The sequence below is a fragment of the Trichosurus vulpecula genome, chromosome 1 (genome assembly GCF_011100635.1).
Source record: "Trichosurus vulpecula isolate mTriVul1 chromosome 1, mTriVul1.pri, whole genome shotgun sequence".
In the NCBI taxonomy this organism is placed as follows: Eukaryota; Metazoa; Chordata; class Mammalia; order Diprotodontia; family Phalangeridae; genus Trichosurus; species Trichosurus vulpecula.
Genome location: NC_050573.1, coordinates 58,709,258 through 58,724,775, shown reverse-complemented (window position 1 = coordinate 58,724,775; position 15,518 = coordinate 58,709,258). Strand labels below are relative to the sequence as shown.

General features: G+C 41.6%; 1 protein-coding gene across 1 annotated transcript in view; it reads right to left on the bottom strand.

The window, feature by feature from the left end:
• Window positions 1-15,518, bottom strand: part of DOT1L (DOT1 like histone lysine methyltransferase) — a 111,357-nt gene that overhangs the window by 58,394 nt on the left and 37,445 nt on the right. The window contains exons 4-7 of the mRNA XM_036769475.1: window positions 15,073-15,136; window positions 12,122-12,350; window positions 6,931-7,025; window positions 4,962-5,024 (exon numbers count right to left, since the gene is read on the bottom strand). Of these exons, the coding sequence (XP_036625370.1) occupies window positions 4,962-5,024; window positions 6,931-7,025; window positions 12,122-12,350; window positions 15,073-15,136 (451 nt within the window). The remainder of the gene's footprint in view (window positions 1-4,961; window positions 5,025-6,930; window positions 7,026-12,121; window positions 12,351-15,072; window positions 15,137-15,518) is intronic.

The window sequence follows — 15,518 nt, the reverse complement described above, 5'->3', positions numbered from 1 at the left end:
CCTGTTTACCTTGCATACCTTGTTTTCTACTTCTCTATATGTAGTCTCCCCACTGTACTTTTCCCTCTTTTTGTATCCCCAACACAGTGCCTGCCACACAGTAGGTGCTTAATAAATGTTTCGTGATTAATTGATCTGGCTTTTTGTACTAACAATATAAGGCTGCAAAAAGCTCGAATGCTGGCAGGCTTAGAGGTTACTAGGTTACTGTGTAGACAGGCAGGAAACATGGGATATAGTGTGAACTTCCAATAAACACCCTAAATAAAGACACATCTAAGTGGGTTACCAAAGAGTTGCCCTAGAAACATTGAGGGTAGGGCCCAAGAAGATGTTTACAGCTGAGAGACTATGAAATACCATCTGTGTGTGTTAATTGCAATGCTCAAATTTTAAGCTGGATCTGGTAGCTGAACATGTGCATAAATCCCCAAAGAAAGGCTGTAATTACTTACACTCAGTCCCCCAACTCTGACTTTGAGAACACTGTGATCCACCCCCTTCTTTCTCCTCCTATGTATAAGCAGCTCTAAAAAGGTACCCAACCATTGGAAAAAAGGAGGCAGAACATGTAAAACCTCAATAATGACCATTGGGTCTGCACCTAGAGATGGACATGAGAGCATCAAGTCCTTCAGGAGGAAACAGCATCATGGATCCAGCACCTGGCACAATGCTCTGAACACACGGGGACCTAACAAAACGCCACGACACAATGTGTCCCTCGACAATTCAGAAAAATATCGCTATAATGTTCCGAAGTTAAATAATGGATACAGTTAAAAAGTTTACAGTTAGTCTAGTCCACCAGAGGCAGCTAGGTGGCTCAGGCCAGGAGTTAGGAAGATCTGAGCTCAAATCCAGCCTCAGATGCTCACTAGCTATGTGATCCTGCACAAGTCACTGAACCTCAGCTTGCTTTAATCCAATGGAGAAGGAAATGGCAAACTACTCCCGTATCTTTGTCAAGAAAACTCCGTAACAATCTAATCCACTACCTTCCTTTAAAGATGAGGAAAATGAGGATTAATGGAACTGAATGAACTTGCCAAGTCACGCAGGCAGCACGTGAGCTGGGCCCGAGTCCACAGATACAGCAATGTTGTATATCCTGATTCTGAGGAGCCGGGAATACTGGCTGGGTCTGTCACGGATTAGGTAGGAATACTAGAAAGAACCCTAAATTTGAAGTGTTTGCTGTCTAGCAGTTTTACATGGCTACCCCTACCTTATCACGACCTACCATAGCAGCTTTTCCCCACTGCCTCAAGATACACAAAGATACTTTCAGCTGGACAAGTACAGCATCTTTGTTTTGCTTTGAAACAAACAAGGACCACAATTTAAAACATTTTCAATGACATGAAAAACTTACTGGAAAACCAGCAGGACCACATTTGAAAAACTCTCCCTAGGCAGACCACATCATGGATACTAGGACACCCTCTGGTCTTTACATTTCTCCTTCCTCAAGGTTAGTTCAGGAAGGATAGAGCCCACAAGCATTCAGAACAGGTGTGTCAAGAGCAGGTGATACTGGAGCAAGCCAGCAGGTGGTGCACTCCTCAAAGAAATGGTTGAGTCGGTTCACTTATGTCAGACTTTCCATGACCCCATTTGGGGTTTTCTGGGCAAAGAAATTGGAGTGGTTTGCCATTTCCTTCTCCAGCTAATTTTATAGATGAAGAAACTGGGGTCAACAGGGTTAAATGACTTTCGAGGGGCCACACAACTAGTAGATGTCTGAGGCCAAATTAGAACTCAGGTCCTCCAGACATCAGGGCCAGTGCTCTATCCACTGTGCTCCCTATCTGCACCCCCCTCGAAGGAAGAGCAAGTAGCAAGCATAGACAGACCCTTCAAGTACAGTTGTTTCTACATCCAAAGCGCTGCCTTAGGAAGGACATGCTAACTACTGGGAGATAGGGACAAACCCCAAGGACTTGGTGGCTACACTATCCAGCTGGAGACCAGCCACCATTTGGATGCCTATCTTCTCCATGGCAGCTGGCAGTCCTGCCTGTTTACCTATTTATGGTTTTGGTAAAAGCAATCCCCTCTCCAAACCCATAGAACACTACCACAAAGAATATGGAAAGCTTCTATATAGTCATCATGGTTTTCATTGTGGGAACCAATGTGAGATTATTTCAATGACAAGTTACTTCAGGGAGTTTTCCTTCCCTTTAAAATTTATTATAAGGGCTGTCTCTTAGAGAAGAGCTGGAGAGAGACAGTGGGAAATCACGAAGACCAGGCTCCCTTTGATGACAGCCCACCTGGCCACCCTTTCTAATACTGGCTGCACCTTCACTTCAATGAAACATTCCTTGCTTTCCACTACCCTGTCAAAGCTCTCTCCCCACTTCCAGGCACTCAGTAACCTCTCCTTCTGGGAGGTCCATACAATTCACATCTTCCACACAATCAAAATCCTCACAAATCTATCATCTCCAGACCTCTACAACACTCCCCTGCACCTTCACTTCCTCAAAGCTTTCAGTGGATGGTTCACAATACTCTCTCCTCCACTAAAATATTCCCTCTCCCTCAAAACACCCCAACCACTCAGCTCTTTAACCTGCTCACTGCCTGGGACTACACAATGTAGAGTTGAGCTGGTTCACCCGAGGGTACTAAAGGATTAGAGGAGAGAGAGCAAGGGGATGGCCTGGGAGAGGACTGAAGGGCAGGTGTGGATAAAGAGTCAATTTTGGTCTGGAAGCAGAGAAGTGGAAATACATCGTACAGAATTCCCCGACTCATTCTTGGGATAATTGGCATTAAGAGCTCATTATGGTTATGCTTAACGTAAACACAATTTGTACTCCCGCTACTCTATAGAAGTCTTCTGGGGAGGAGTGGGGGGGAGAGACACCTTTTGGGGTTGATCTGTATTTGTTGGTTTGCTCAGTAGAAGTCCAAAGGGCAGAACTAGGACTAGAGGTCAAGGGGAGGAGTTACCGGGAGAGAAGTTTTGCTCCTGGGCAATGCTACTACACCTCCCTGATCAATTCTCTTTCCTACTGTCCACAGAGGTTCTTCCACGTCTTGTCAGCCTTCCTCCTTTTCATACCCCCACCTTCTCAGCTGAAAATCCTGAGAGTTCCCTCTTCTTCCTCTCATTTTCTATCACTTATATGCCTACTGCTACTATCTCCTCCTTCATGTCTATGTCATATGAAGAGGTGGTTTCATTCTTTACCAAGGCTAAGCCCTCTGCCTGCACAAGCAGTCCCATTCCATCTCATCTCCTCCAACAGACTGCCCCCTCTGGCATCCATCCCTATATCATTTATTTTCCATCTCTCTGGTTACTGGTTCCAGCCCTAGGGTGTCCAAAAAGGCTCATCTAGCCAATCCTCAAAAAGCCCTCACTTCATCCTTCTATGCTCACCATTGCCCTTTGTGGCAGAACTCCCTGAGGAGACCATTTAAAATAGATGTTGCACTTACTCTCCCCTCACTACTCTCTTCACCCCCAACAATCGGACCACCATTTCACTGAAATGGCTCTCTCCAAAGTCACCGGTGCTGTCCTAACTGCCAGACTGGCCTTTTCTCAACCTGTATCTTCCCTGACCTCTCCGAAGCCTCAGACACTAACAATCACCCTTCTGTTCTTTGATACTCTCTTCTCTCTGGGTTTTGGGGACACTGTTCTCTCCTAGTTCTCTGACTGCTTCTTCTCAGGCTAATTGCTAGATGCTCATGCAGTTCACTCCCACTCATTGTGGGTATTCCACAGACTACAGGTATCCTGAGCCCTCTTCTCTTCTCCCTTGGTACTGTCACTTGGTGATCTCAGCAGCTCTCAAATCTACCTCTCTAGCCCTCTACTAGCCTCCAGTCTCCTGTCTCCCTCCATCTCAACCTGAACAGGTCCAAGACTCAACTCATTATCTTCCCCCCCAAGTCCTTTCCTCAGTCCAAACTTCCCTGTTTCTGTCCAGGGCACCATCCCCCCAGATCCCCAGGCTCACGACCTAGGAATCGTCCTTGAACACTGCTCTAGCTCATTTCGCCTCCGCTCACCCATGTCCAAACTGCTGCCACAAGGCCTGTCAATTTCACCTTTGTAATACTTCTTGAATACATCACTCTCACTGTACACTGCCACCACCCTGGTGTAGGTCCTCATCACATCACGCCTGCAGGTGGATCAGCCTGCCTCAAGTCTCTCCCCATTCCACTCCATCCTCCATTCAGCTGCCAAACTAATTTTCCTAAAATGCTGGCCTATGTCACTTTCCTACTCAATATACTTCAATGGCTCCCTATTGCATCTAGGATCAAATACAAAATGCTGTTTGGCATTAAAAGCCGTTTGTAACCTGGCCTCTTCCTACCTTTTCAGTCTTCTTCCACACGCCTTACTCACCAATCCAGGGACCCCTGCTTATACCTTATCCCACCTCTACCCTATAACTCATGTGTTCTCTGATCCAATGACACTGGGCTCCCAGCTATTCTATGACTCCCTCAGCTGTGGCCATTTTCTCTGGCTATCCCCCACGACTGGAATGCTCTCTCTCTTTATATTTGCTTCCTTCACATCCCAATACTATGTTCTAAGGCTGTCTCTCCACTAATTATTTCTTATTTATTGTGCACAGAGCTCGTTTGTACGTATTTCTTTGTAGTTTCTTCAGTTGGTCTCTGAGTTCTTTGAGGGCAGAGACTGTCTTCTGTCTTTCTTTTCAGCCCCAATGCCAACAACTGCCTGGCAAATAGTAGGTACTTAATAAATGCTTCCTGACCAAGTAACTAAAAATAAGTAAAAACAAGATATCAATAAAAATTTTATTTTAAAAATCAAACTTCAATATTTTCATTTATACCCCCCTTAGAAAAATGTAAGTAAAGGGATAAGAGTTTAACTTTATTGTGTCCGCTGCCATCAAAAACCCAGCAAAGCAATAAACAGCACATAAATCTTCCAAATCAATACAGTAACTTACTGTGTATTCTGCATGCTTCTTCCCATACCATTTCATCCATTTTCTGAATTCTCTGTCCATTGTCTAAAAGAACAGAAAAAGGGAACCGTTCAGTATAAAATATTGCATTCCTAGGAAAATTAGGCAAAGAAGCAATCCTGATCAATATTTTACAAAATTTGCCTTTTTTCACCCCCCAAAAAATTAACTTCCCCTTCTCATTAAAAAGGATTAGACTAAGATTGATTCTTTCTACTTTTAAAGGCTAACCCATAACAAAGGACTATTGAGCAAAATGACACACAGATTAAAAAAAATACTTAGTGGCAAGTCTCTATCATGACCAGTTCCTAAAGAGGACCCAGAAAAACACACACAAAACACACAACACACACACACACACACACTCTGGAGGCTAGGATAAGAAAGATGGTATCCTAAGAAATCTCTTCCTCCCATACAATGCATTTCATCTATCTGTGCCCAAGACAAAGCCCTTACATGCACAGACTCTGCCTCCACATTCCTATCTAACTTCTCACCTTGTCCTGTTCGGTATCACCAGCAATCTCTTTACTGCCATATGCCAGTGTCCTCTTGGACCTCCAGTGTTCTTTTAACTCCCTGAAGCATGACACTTGCAGAGAACCCCTTACCCCTCCCAGATACTTTCTCTTCCCTGATTTATTTCCAACCTACAAATCACCCTTGACTTGCACTCTTGCTCATCCCACTCAATCCTATCCAATCAGCTGGCATTTAAAGCTGGCTCGAGCCTATCTTTCCAAATTCCTACACTATAACAGAACCAAACAAAATAGCTTCCTTGCTCTTCCTCCTCAGGTACCCCTCCTGTCTCCTCTCTCCAGGCATCTACACTAGCTGTGCTCTCTCTCTTTACCTCTGCTTCTTAGACCTCCATCCTTCTCTTCAAGGCTCAGTCCAAGTGCTGGCCACCAAAGTGACACTTTTGTATCTGTATCTCCATCACCTAACACAATGACTAGCACTTAACAAGCACTTGCTAAATGAATGCTGAGATTGCTATGCTATGCCCAGACCTATGATTTCATTAGCACAGGGTACTGGAAGTGAGCAATCTCCCTCCACTGTTAGTAACCAAGGGCACTAAGAGGTTCAGTGACATGCCCAACATCACTCAGAAAGTCATGTCAGACTTTACAGGGCAACTCGGGCAAGCTATGAACCCAGATCTCTTTTCTATCCACTACATCTCACTGTTAATAAACCACTTGTAAGCAATGAATGAACCTAGAAACCATCCTTTATCCAAGAACTTTTAATCTGCTTTCCCAACAAATCTTTTAGGAGAGCTCTCTTTCTTATTTTTATATACGGGAACAGCCCCAAGGACTTCACAACTCAGTGCTTAGAGTACAGTCAAGTCTAAGAACTCTATGGTTAAAATGGCTAAATGTACTACTGACAATGCTAAAAAAAAAAAATCTAAATGAAGTTTCTTAAGACAAAAAGTAGACCAGAAAGGAGAAGAAATGAAAACGGTTTTTTAAAAGGGCGCACCAAGAATCAGAATTTTGTTGCTGTTCAATTGTCTTGACACGTTGTGATCCCATGGACCACACCACCCAAGGAGTTTTCTTGGCAATGACACTAGAGTGGTTTGCATTTCCTTCTCCAGTAGATTAAGTCAAACACAGGTTAAGTGACTTGCCCAGAGCCACACAGCTGGAGAATCTATTTGCACTTGGGTATTCCCAACTCCAGGCCCAGAGCTCTATCCACCAAGTCATCTAGCTGCCCTAGAATCAGAACTACCAGAGCTAGTCCAACCTTCTCGGTCTGCCTTGCCCACTTACACTGGTCACCAGTAGGATAATGAGAATGAGATTCAGGGCAATTCTACAGATCAAACACAAGCAGATAGGAACAAATTACTGTATCAGCCACAAAGCAAAACAAACACGATAAAGCCATCACAGAGCTCCAGCACAGAAGGGATGCTCCTCACCTCCGCATACTTCGCCGGGATGTCTGCCTTCTCCACACCGTAGTGATGTTTGCAGTTTGTGGCTGCAGCTACTTGCAAAACCACCTGTCCCACTCCTTTAAAGGGAGAAAAAATAAGACAAAGTTAAGCTGTATAAGTGAGAAAAATCCACTTAGGGAGTTCAGAGGAGACCCTCCACAATTTCTATAGCTTATCAGAGAGAGAAGAACAATAGAAGAGACATTATAATCAACCTGAAACCTTGTGGAAGCTGAAAAGACATTTAAGGAATCTGATGAATACTAAGGCTAAATTTCCACTGATTTGAAAATACATAAAATATCTGGGAGTCAACCTACAAAGTACACTCCAAACAGGGATAGGTACAATTCAAAACACTTCGGAAATAAAGAATAACTTAACTGGAAGAATATCCAGTGCTCATGACTAGGCTGTGCCAATACAATAAAAACAACGATGCCTAAGTTAATTCACAGATTTAGTGCTACACCAAAATACCAAATGTATACTCCAAGGAGCTAGACAAAAAAAAAAAAAAAAAACTTTCATTTGGAAGAAAAATAGATCTTGATTCTCAAAAGAAATAATGGAAAAGGCAGGAAAAGTACTTCCAGACTTCAAGATATATTATTAAACAGAAATCATCAAAACCATTTGTTCAATGGAACACAGTAGACAAGAAAGGTTCAGAGACTGTAAGTCTCTACCTGTAAGTAGACTGTAAGTCAGTACCTCAGTGTCAGGTAAACCTGAAAACATCAATTATCTGTGAAAACAATTCCCTATTTGACAACAGCTTCTTTTCAGGAGAGATGGAAACAAGTAGGGCAGAGATGGAGACAGGTAAAGATGAGGCCTGGACCCATAGTTTAGGCTATGTTCCACAATACAGTAAAAAGGAATAAGTGACTGAATCATGAAAGATCATGCCATTAAAAAAAAATGCAGGCATGTGCATGGTGTGAATTATTCAACAAAAAAGAGAGGCAATTACCAAAGAAAAACAGCCAATTTTTATTTTATGATATTGAAAAGCTTTTGCACAAACAGAAGTAATGCAAACAGGATAAATAGGAGAAGTCATCAACTGAGGGGAAAAGATTCTTTGTCTCAAAATATCTCTGTAAATGGTCTGAAATCTAATTCAGGAAGTACAGCATGAAGATATGAAGACACATATAGGTGTTTCACTCTAAGCAAATCATTTAACCTCAGAACACTCCAGACAACTCCTTAAGACTGTAAATTGCAAAGAACATGCTAAAGTGTTTTGGGAGGCCTCTGTAAGTTCCATATAGCACTAATATAATGAGTAAAGTCTCTATCATTTGACTAAAGGTAGAGATGCTATGCTTATTAATACTGAAGAGAAAACAAAGCTGGGAAGACTTGCTAACAAACTGGATGACAAAGCTGGGTCCACACAAAGATGAACAAATGGGCCAATACCCATCCTATAAAAGACAGACAACTGGTAAAAATACATAACACCAGAAGCCATTCCCCAATAAGGAAGCAGTCAAAGGACAAGAATAAACAATTAACATAAAAGAACCATCCAAATCACTAGAAAGGAGAACATAAATCAAAATAACCCTAAGGGTTCACACCTCACATCTTGGAAATTGAATTGGTAAAGATGACCAAAGACTGGATGATAGTGCTGAAGAAACCATCCAAAGACAGGAAAACTAACAAACAGTCTATGAAACTGAGTTGGTCCAAACAACTGGGAAGCAGTGTGTGAATATGCTACAAAGGGCGACTGAAATGTCCCTCCCCAAAGACTCCACTGCTAGGCATATATCCCAAGGGAACTGCTGACAAGAAAGGCTCAAGATGCACTAAAAGTGTCTACAGCAGCACTTGGCCAAGGCAGCAAAGAAATGGAAACCAAGTATGTGCTCGGAGGTGGACAAACAATTCAATGAGAAATGGTATAAAGTAATGGACTACTTCTTTGTGTTTACCTGAGTGAAACTTGACAAGGGATGATTCTCTGGGAGGGGAGGAAGGGGGAAGATGTCAGGTGAAAAGCTAAGCAATGTAAAAACAAGAAATAGGAGCTAGAATGTTAAAAAAAAATTAACCCTATACTTTGTGGTAGCAAAGGTAAAAAAATGAATTAATGCTGACGGATTGGGGGGACAGCTAAACAAATTATGGTACAAAAGAGTAATGGAAAATTACTGTACTGTAAGAAACAATGAATGACGAATACAAAGAAGCATGAGAAGTTTTACATGAACTGATACAGAATTAAGAAAGCAAAGCCAAGAAAAAATTATACATAATGACTATCAGATACATAGAAAGAATGACAGCATAATAAAAACTGAATGCTGAGAAATTCAAGTGGCCTCCAAGAAGAGCCATGAGAAGGATCCTTCCCCTTCCACTAATTTGAAGAGATTGGGGACCATAGCTTCAGATACTGCATATGTAGCTTTTCTGATCTACAACAAGCGTTTTTGGTGTTGACTTTGCTGTGTATTTTCTTTCTCTTTTTAAATTCTTTATTATAAGGAATGGCACACTAGAAGGAAGTTGAAGTGAAGGAAAATGCAGGTGATGAAAATCAAAATTTAATTATATTTAATTACATAAATTATAAAATTTAATTTTTACAAGTTTAGACTCCTATATAGAATCAACTGCCACATAGGCCCGACCCTGAAGGACAGCTGGGGAAGAGAGAAAAGAAAGAAATCAATAGGTTGAAAGACAGAGTTGGTAATTTTCACTATTCAGACTTGCTGAGGCTAGGTTAAACATCATCGAGTCTCATTTGACAGACAGGAAAACTTAAATCCTGATTGGGGGTCTTCTCCAAGGTGCCAGAGGTAGTTATTGGCAGAGTTGGGACTAAAATGAGTTAAAGGCTCTGCCTTCACAACAGCGTTAGACAATAATTTTAGCCAACTCCTTCTGTGTCTCGTACGGACAGCAGTTTCTCTGCCCATCACACTAAAGCTATTCCAATGCATTGGTGCATTCGCAAGAAGTAAAATCTTGGAAAAGAGAAAATACCAAAATAGTTCAGTCTGCCATCATAGTGGCACATAGTGTCCAAGAGGGAAAATAACTATAGTGATACATAGAGGATTATTTCAAAAAAGAATCTGGCTTGTGAGCATAAGGAGAAACTTGGCAAGAATTCCTTTAGAATATTCTTGAGATATAATTCAGATAAGATGTGTGAGAAGCAGCAAATTTTTGCCTTTGACCCAATAACTTTTTTAAATGAACTAGTAACATACGGGTGGTAAAACCTCAGTAACCTTGCATATTGAAGCCATTAACAAATATTCCAGCTTTCTAATATGTTATGATCTGATGCGTGACCATTGTCCCCCCACCCCACCCCGTTTCCTTTAAAAACTCTACAATCTAAAATCTGAATGGGTTTCAGACCCGATTCTGATTCATGCGAGAGACTTTGAAAGTACTTCCACGGAAACATAAGTTCAGATGCCAACTGAGGGGAAGGGGTGTTAAAATGAAAAGAATAGACTACATGACTTCTGGGGTCCCTTATATCTCTGATTCTCTGGCAGCCTTGAGAGTGTCCAAAGCTTTCTATCCTGATATGGTGAACTACATTGACCCCCTAATTATTCAACTGGTTTAAATGACCTTTTACTTTCAGTTCTTAACTATGATCTTGGCCTATAATAGCTACAATGTTCCACCTCAGAAATGACCACAGTACGGATGAAAGAACCATCCTTGTAATCTCTCAGCCTCAGTTTCCTCATTTGTAAAATTAGGGAGGCTATGAAGCCCAAGCCAATCAAGGGAGAGTACATGGTGGGGGGGGTGTCACTGGTTTTTTTAAACCAATAGAATGAAACACTGTTAACAAGGCAGTAAAGAGCAAGAAAAAGAACACTAAAACAGGAATCAGAACCTGAGCCCAAGCAAGTCAACTCCTCTGGGTCTCAGTGTCTTCATTTGTAATTGCAGGGCCAGGATGGGGAAGTGGACTAGATTTGAGTCCTTTGGAACTCTAAACCCTATAATCCTAATCACTATCATCCCCAAACAAAGGCACATGTCAGCAATTACCACCAAATAAGGGCTTATCTCGTTCAAATACTCAGATATTTCAAGTTACATTTTCAACCCTGCCCCCCCAAAAGAATATTAAAGCAAAAAGTTAGTATACTGAGTATGACTAATCTATACTATACTGAGTATGACTAATCTATACTACCAAATTAGAAATCTGTGATCCAGCCAGGAGATTTCCATTTAAAATACATCCCAAGAAAAGAAATGAATTGAGAACGGGCTAACCATTTCACTGCCTCGAAAAATGCTAACAGCTGGGAGGTCGTGCCTTTAAAAAGTATTATTCTTAAGAATGGTAAAATGGTAAAAGTAGCTTTATGGCTATTATTTTAAGCGACCTCTTCACCAAATGATGTCACACACCAGATTACATGTGCAATGGGGTACCAGACACTTAAAAAAAGACTTAACAGGAAAGGCCCAAGGAAAAATAAAACTAATCCCTCCACTACTATTTAAGTTCCATTATAAAATGAGTTTCCAAACACTGTCTTCATTTACAATGAAGGTTATCTCCATCTACACTTGCTCTATCCTAACTTGCACATAAAGGAAAAGCAAACCTCTATACTGGGATCCATCTGTCTTTTGCTCAAGGACCATTACTAGAGGAGAGATGTATGCCCTATCCTTGTCCCAGAAACTTCTAGGTCAAATCTCAGGGACCTCAAAACTTCAGCTATTCTAAGAAGTTGTCATTTTAGAACAAGGAAAAGAAATCCTAGATAAAGGTCTAGAAGTTAAGGCTATTAGTGAAGAGATAACTGAACATCCAATAACCCCAAGAAGACTTTGTATCCCCAACACCTGGCACAGTATGTGGGACACACGTTTGCTGAGGAACCTGAGCAAAACCAACACTTTCTCAAATGGAATTTCCTTTTGACCTGTCAGCCCCTGCCCTTGGCTTTTCTGGCCAGTAGGGTGGCTGGTTGGGTAATAGCTTTAACATGGGGGACAAAATCAGTGCTGTGGTCAACTTAGTCTTCTCCTCCTACTAGCATCTCAGGGCTCCCATCATGCTTTACTAGCCCACGAAGGTTCTCCCCTTGGCATAATTGGTCTGTAACATTTTCGCTAACATGGAATCACCAAACATTTGCTGACATATACTCACCACTGCCCAAATCAACAAACAAATCATCCTCTGTCATTTTAATCTCATCAATCATTTGGGCAACTAAGTCGAATGAAGTTTCTCCATACACCTCTGGAGAAAAGGGCTCATAGTTGTTGAGTTTCTCGGGATCTGTGACTGAGTGGTTATATACTTGCTGCAAGATATGTCGAAGAAGCCCATTGGATGGCCGAGTGTTCAATTTCATAGGCTGGGTGGTTCCTTTCCACTAAAAGGAATTGGAGGGAAGGAATAGTAGAAAAATAATGACAAAAAATTGGGTCAAGTCATAAGTAATAATCACATTCAAATCCTTTTTTTTCCTAAAGGCATTAAATTGGGCACTTTAACATCCTTAGAATGGGATGTGGTCAAAGATGCTCTCTCAATTTTGAACTGTAAACTGAAAACCAGTCCAGGCACCTAAACATTACAGCAGAACCAGTCAGAAATGATTGTAAATCCTTCAGAAAGCCCCCTTTACTCAATGGCTTGTGGGCCACAGAATCTATCTAGGCATCGCCCCCTACTACCCAAGGGAAGTACCTTGGAGACCCTGAAGTCCAACCCACATTTATTTTAAAGCCAAGGAACTGAGGCCCAGAGAGATTAAGTAATGTGTCTAAGGTGCTCCAGGGCAATGGCAAGAGTGAGACCACTCACGAAGGGCCTCTGACTCTTAATCCAGCACGCCATTTTCCATTCCAAGCAGAACTATAAGGGGCCTCAGAGACCGTGTAGTCTGACTCCTCCTACTGTAGTTTTACCAAACAGGAAAACGAGGCCCTGGCAAGGAGAATAAGAACTGCCCCCATAGCAGTAAGAACCTGAATTCAAAGCAAGGCTGACATTCAAAGCCACTATTTTTTCCATCATACCACAATAACTCTAATCGCATCGGTTACTTTATCCATGAATTTATCAATTCATGAGGAATGGCAGTGGCCCTGGATTTTTTACTAGCATACTACCAAAGGGAAAGCTATTTTTTAAGGACAAGATTGGCTAAAGGAGAACATGCAAAAGACTGGTTACCAGGTTACGAATTCATCAACAGTTGCAATTTCTGACCATTTTTAAAAAGTCACTACCCTCTCCTCACTTGCCCCCCCCCCATTTCAGATCTATTTTCCTAATCCTCAATACATCCACTGTCAAATTCACCTAGTCTACCACCACCAGTAATGTCAAGTATTTATGATGACAGTATTGGCACCCTCTAGGACAAGAGATTCCTACGCATCCTCCAAGGCTCCATTCTCGACCCTCTTCATCTGGTAATTTCATCAGCTCCCAGGGGCTCAATTATCACCTCTAGGCATATGATTCACACAGATTCACAGACACGTATATCCAGCCCTAGTCTCTCATCACATCAATGGTCTATTGGACATTTCCAAACAGATGTCCTGGGGCATCAAACCATACTAATTATCTTTCACCCCACATCTCTTCTCCATCCCCAAACGGCAGCAAGCTCCTACAAATCCAACACAACGCCTCTCGTCTTTACAGTCTCTCTTTCAGACCCCCTTCTCTCCACCAACACCATTTCAGACCCATGCTCTTTCTCATTGTCACTACATTGATAGTCTAATTGTGCCCCTCTCAAGGCCCTCTCTCCAATCCAATCTCCAACCAGCTGTCCAGTCACAGGGATTTCTCATTTCCCTCAGTACAGGTGCAGCAGCACCCTATCACCCCCAAGTTCAAAGCCCTTCACTGCCCAGCTCCGCCCCTTCCTAGTCTTCCAGTTGTCTTATGCTTTTACTCCCCACTCCATTCTAACTACCTGCTGGCCTTCCACACAACAACAGCTTCCCATCTTCTTGGTACCCCAGCTCTTACAAAGGCCTATCGTTTTGCAATGACTGCCCTTTCACTGTCTGTTTCAAAAGCTTACATTTTTATTTATAGTAATCTAAGTGAAATTACAACAGTGTAATTTCCCCAGCCCAGAGCTTAGTTCCTGGCACACAGTAAGCACTTAATAAAGATTCCTTTAATGGAATTTGGAAAAATGAGTTTCTCTCTGGGAGTAAAAACAATTCTCATCTAGAAAAGGAGCTTTCTTCTCAACAACAATACTTGCATTGAGAAGTCATATTCCTATTTACAGATGAGGAAACTGAGGCCCAGAGAACGAAATGACTTGCTCATGGGATCCCACAGAGTTTCAGAAATCAAGGTCCCTAGACTCTAAGTCTAATGTTCTTCCTATTTAATGTATTTAAATCCTTTATTATGTTATTACTTATGCAAATAAGCAAATCCTTAGTTCAGAAAGATGGCTCCATGCTGTCCCAAACACATATGGTACCTAGAATCAGAACTCAAGTTAAGAAACTACTTTTCTTTAGCATTTTTCCAAGGAGGCACAGAGTTGGGAGTATGGCTGCAAAGTCCAGTTCTGACATTAATTAGTGGGAGGATCCACACACACTAATTTCACCTCTATGAGCCTCAGTTTCATCAGATGCAAAGTAGGGACTATTTATGCTCCCTATGTTATAAGAGTGAGATAAGTCCCTTGAAAACATCAAAAGTGAAGTCAATTCTAAAGATCATATAGCATTGCTCTATATTCAAGTAATGACACTAGTGATTCCTAAATTGAAGGTACAGGCTTCCTGTAAGCATTTAAGGGACCAGTAAGCCTATACCCACGAACAAGTGGTTTGGAAGCTGAATGTTTTAATAAAATTTCTTATGAAAAGTCTCACAGAGGCAAATTAGCTAACTTAGTCACTCCAGATGCAAAAACTAAAGACCTGGTGACTAAATTTTACTTCAATAAACTAAATGCTTAAGAGATGAGTATGGTCAGTATCACCAGAATGAATAAAAATGAGGAACTGGTGCTAAGAGTATATTAGGAAGGCATTTCAATGTAGGTAAACTTGAAACTCCCAATAGCACAAAACCAGGAGCATAACAAAGTCAATACTTACCAGCTGGTGAATGCTATCAATGGCTCGGTTATACTTGTCACAGAGTCTCTGCATACTTTCAAAGCTGAAAAAAGTGAAGTTTCATTGTCACTTAACAATTCAAGAGAAACCATTAACAGAACCAGTACCACTCAGGTAAGAGTAGGTCCTATGAATGATCCAGGCTTTTAGGCCAAAAAAGCAAGAATAGCTCAAAGTTCATCCATTTTCAAAGGCAAAACTTTCACCCTCCCCCAACTTCTACAAAGTAATGGAGCAGGTCCCCTGCAATAATACAAATGAAGTAAAATGACAAGAAAAACACACAAATTTTGTTGGCTAATAAGTCTGACTACTCCTAAGAAAAGAAAAATGCTGTCATGTTGGGTTTCTTCAACAACAACCCTCTCATTACAGAGCACCTTAAATTTGATCTCTCATTATCCCTTCCAAGGCAAAACTAGGAC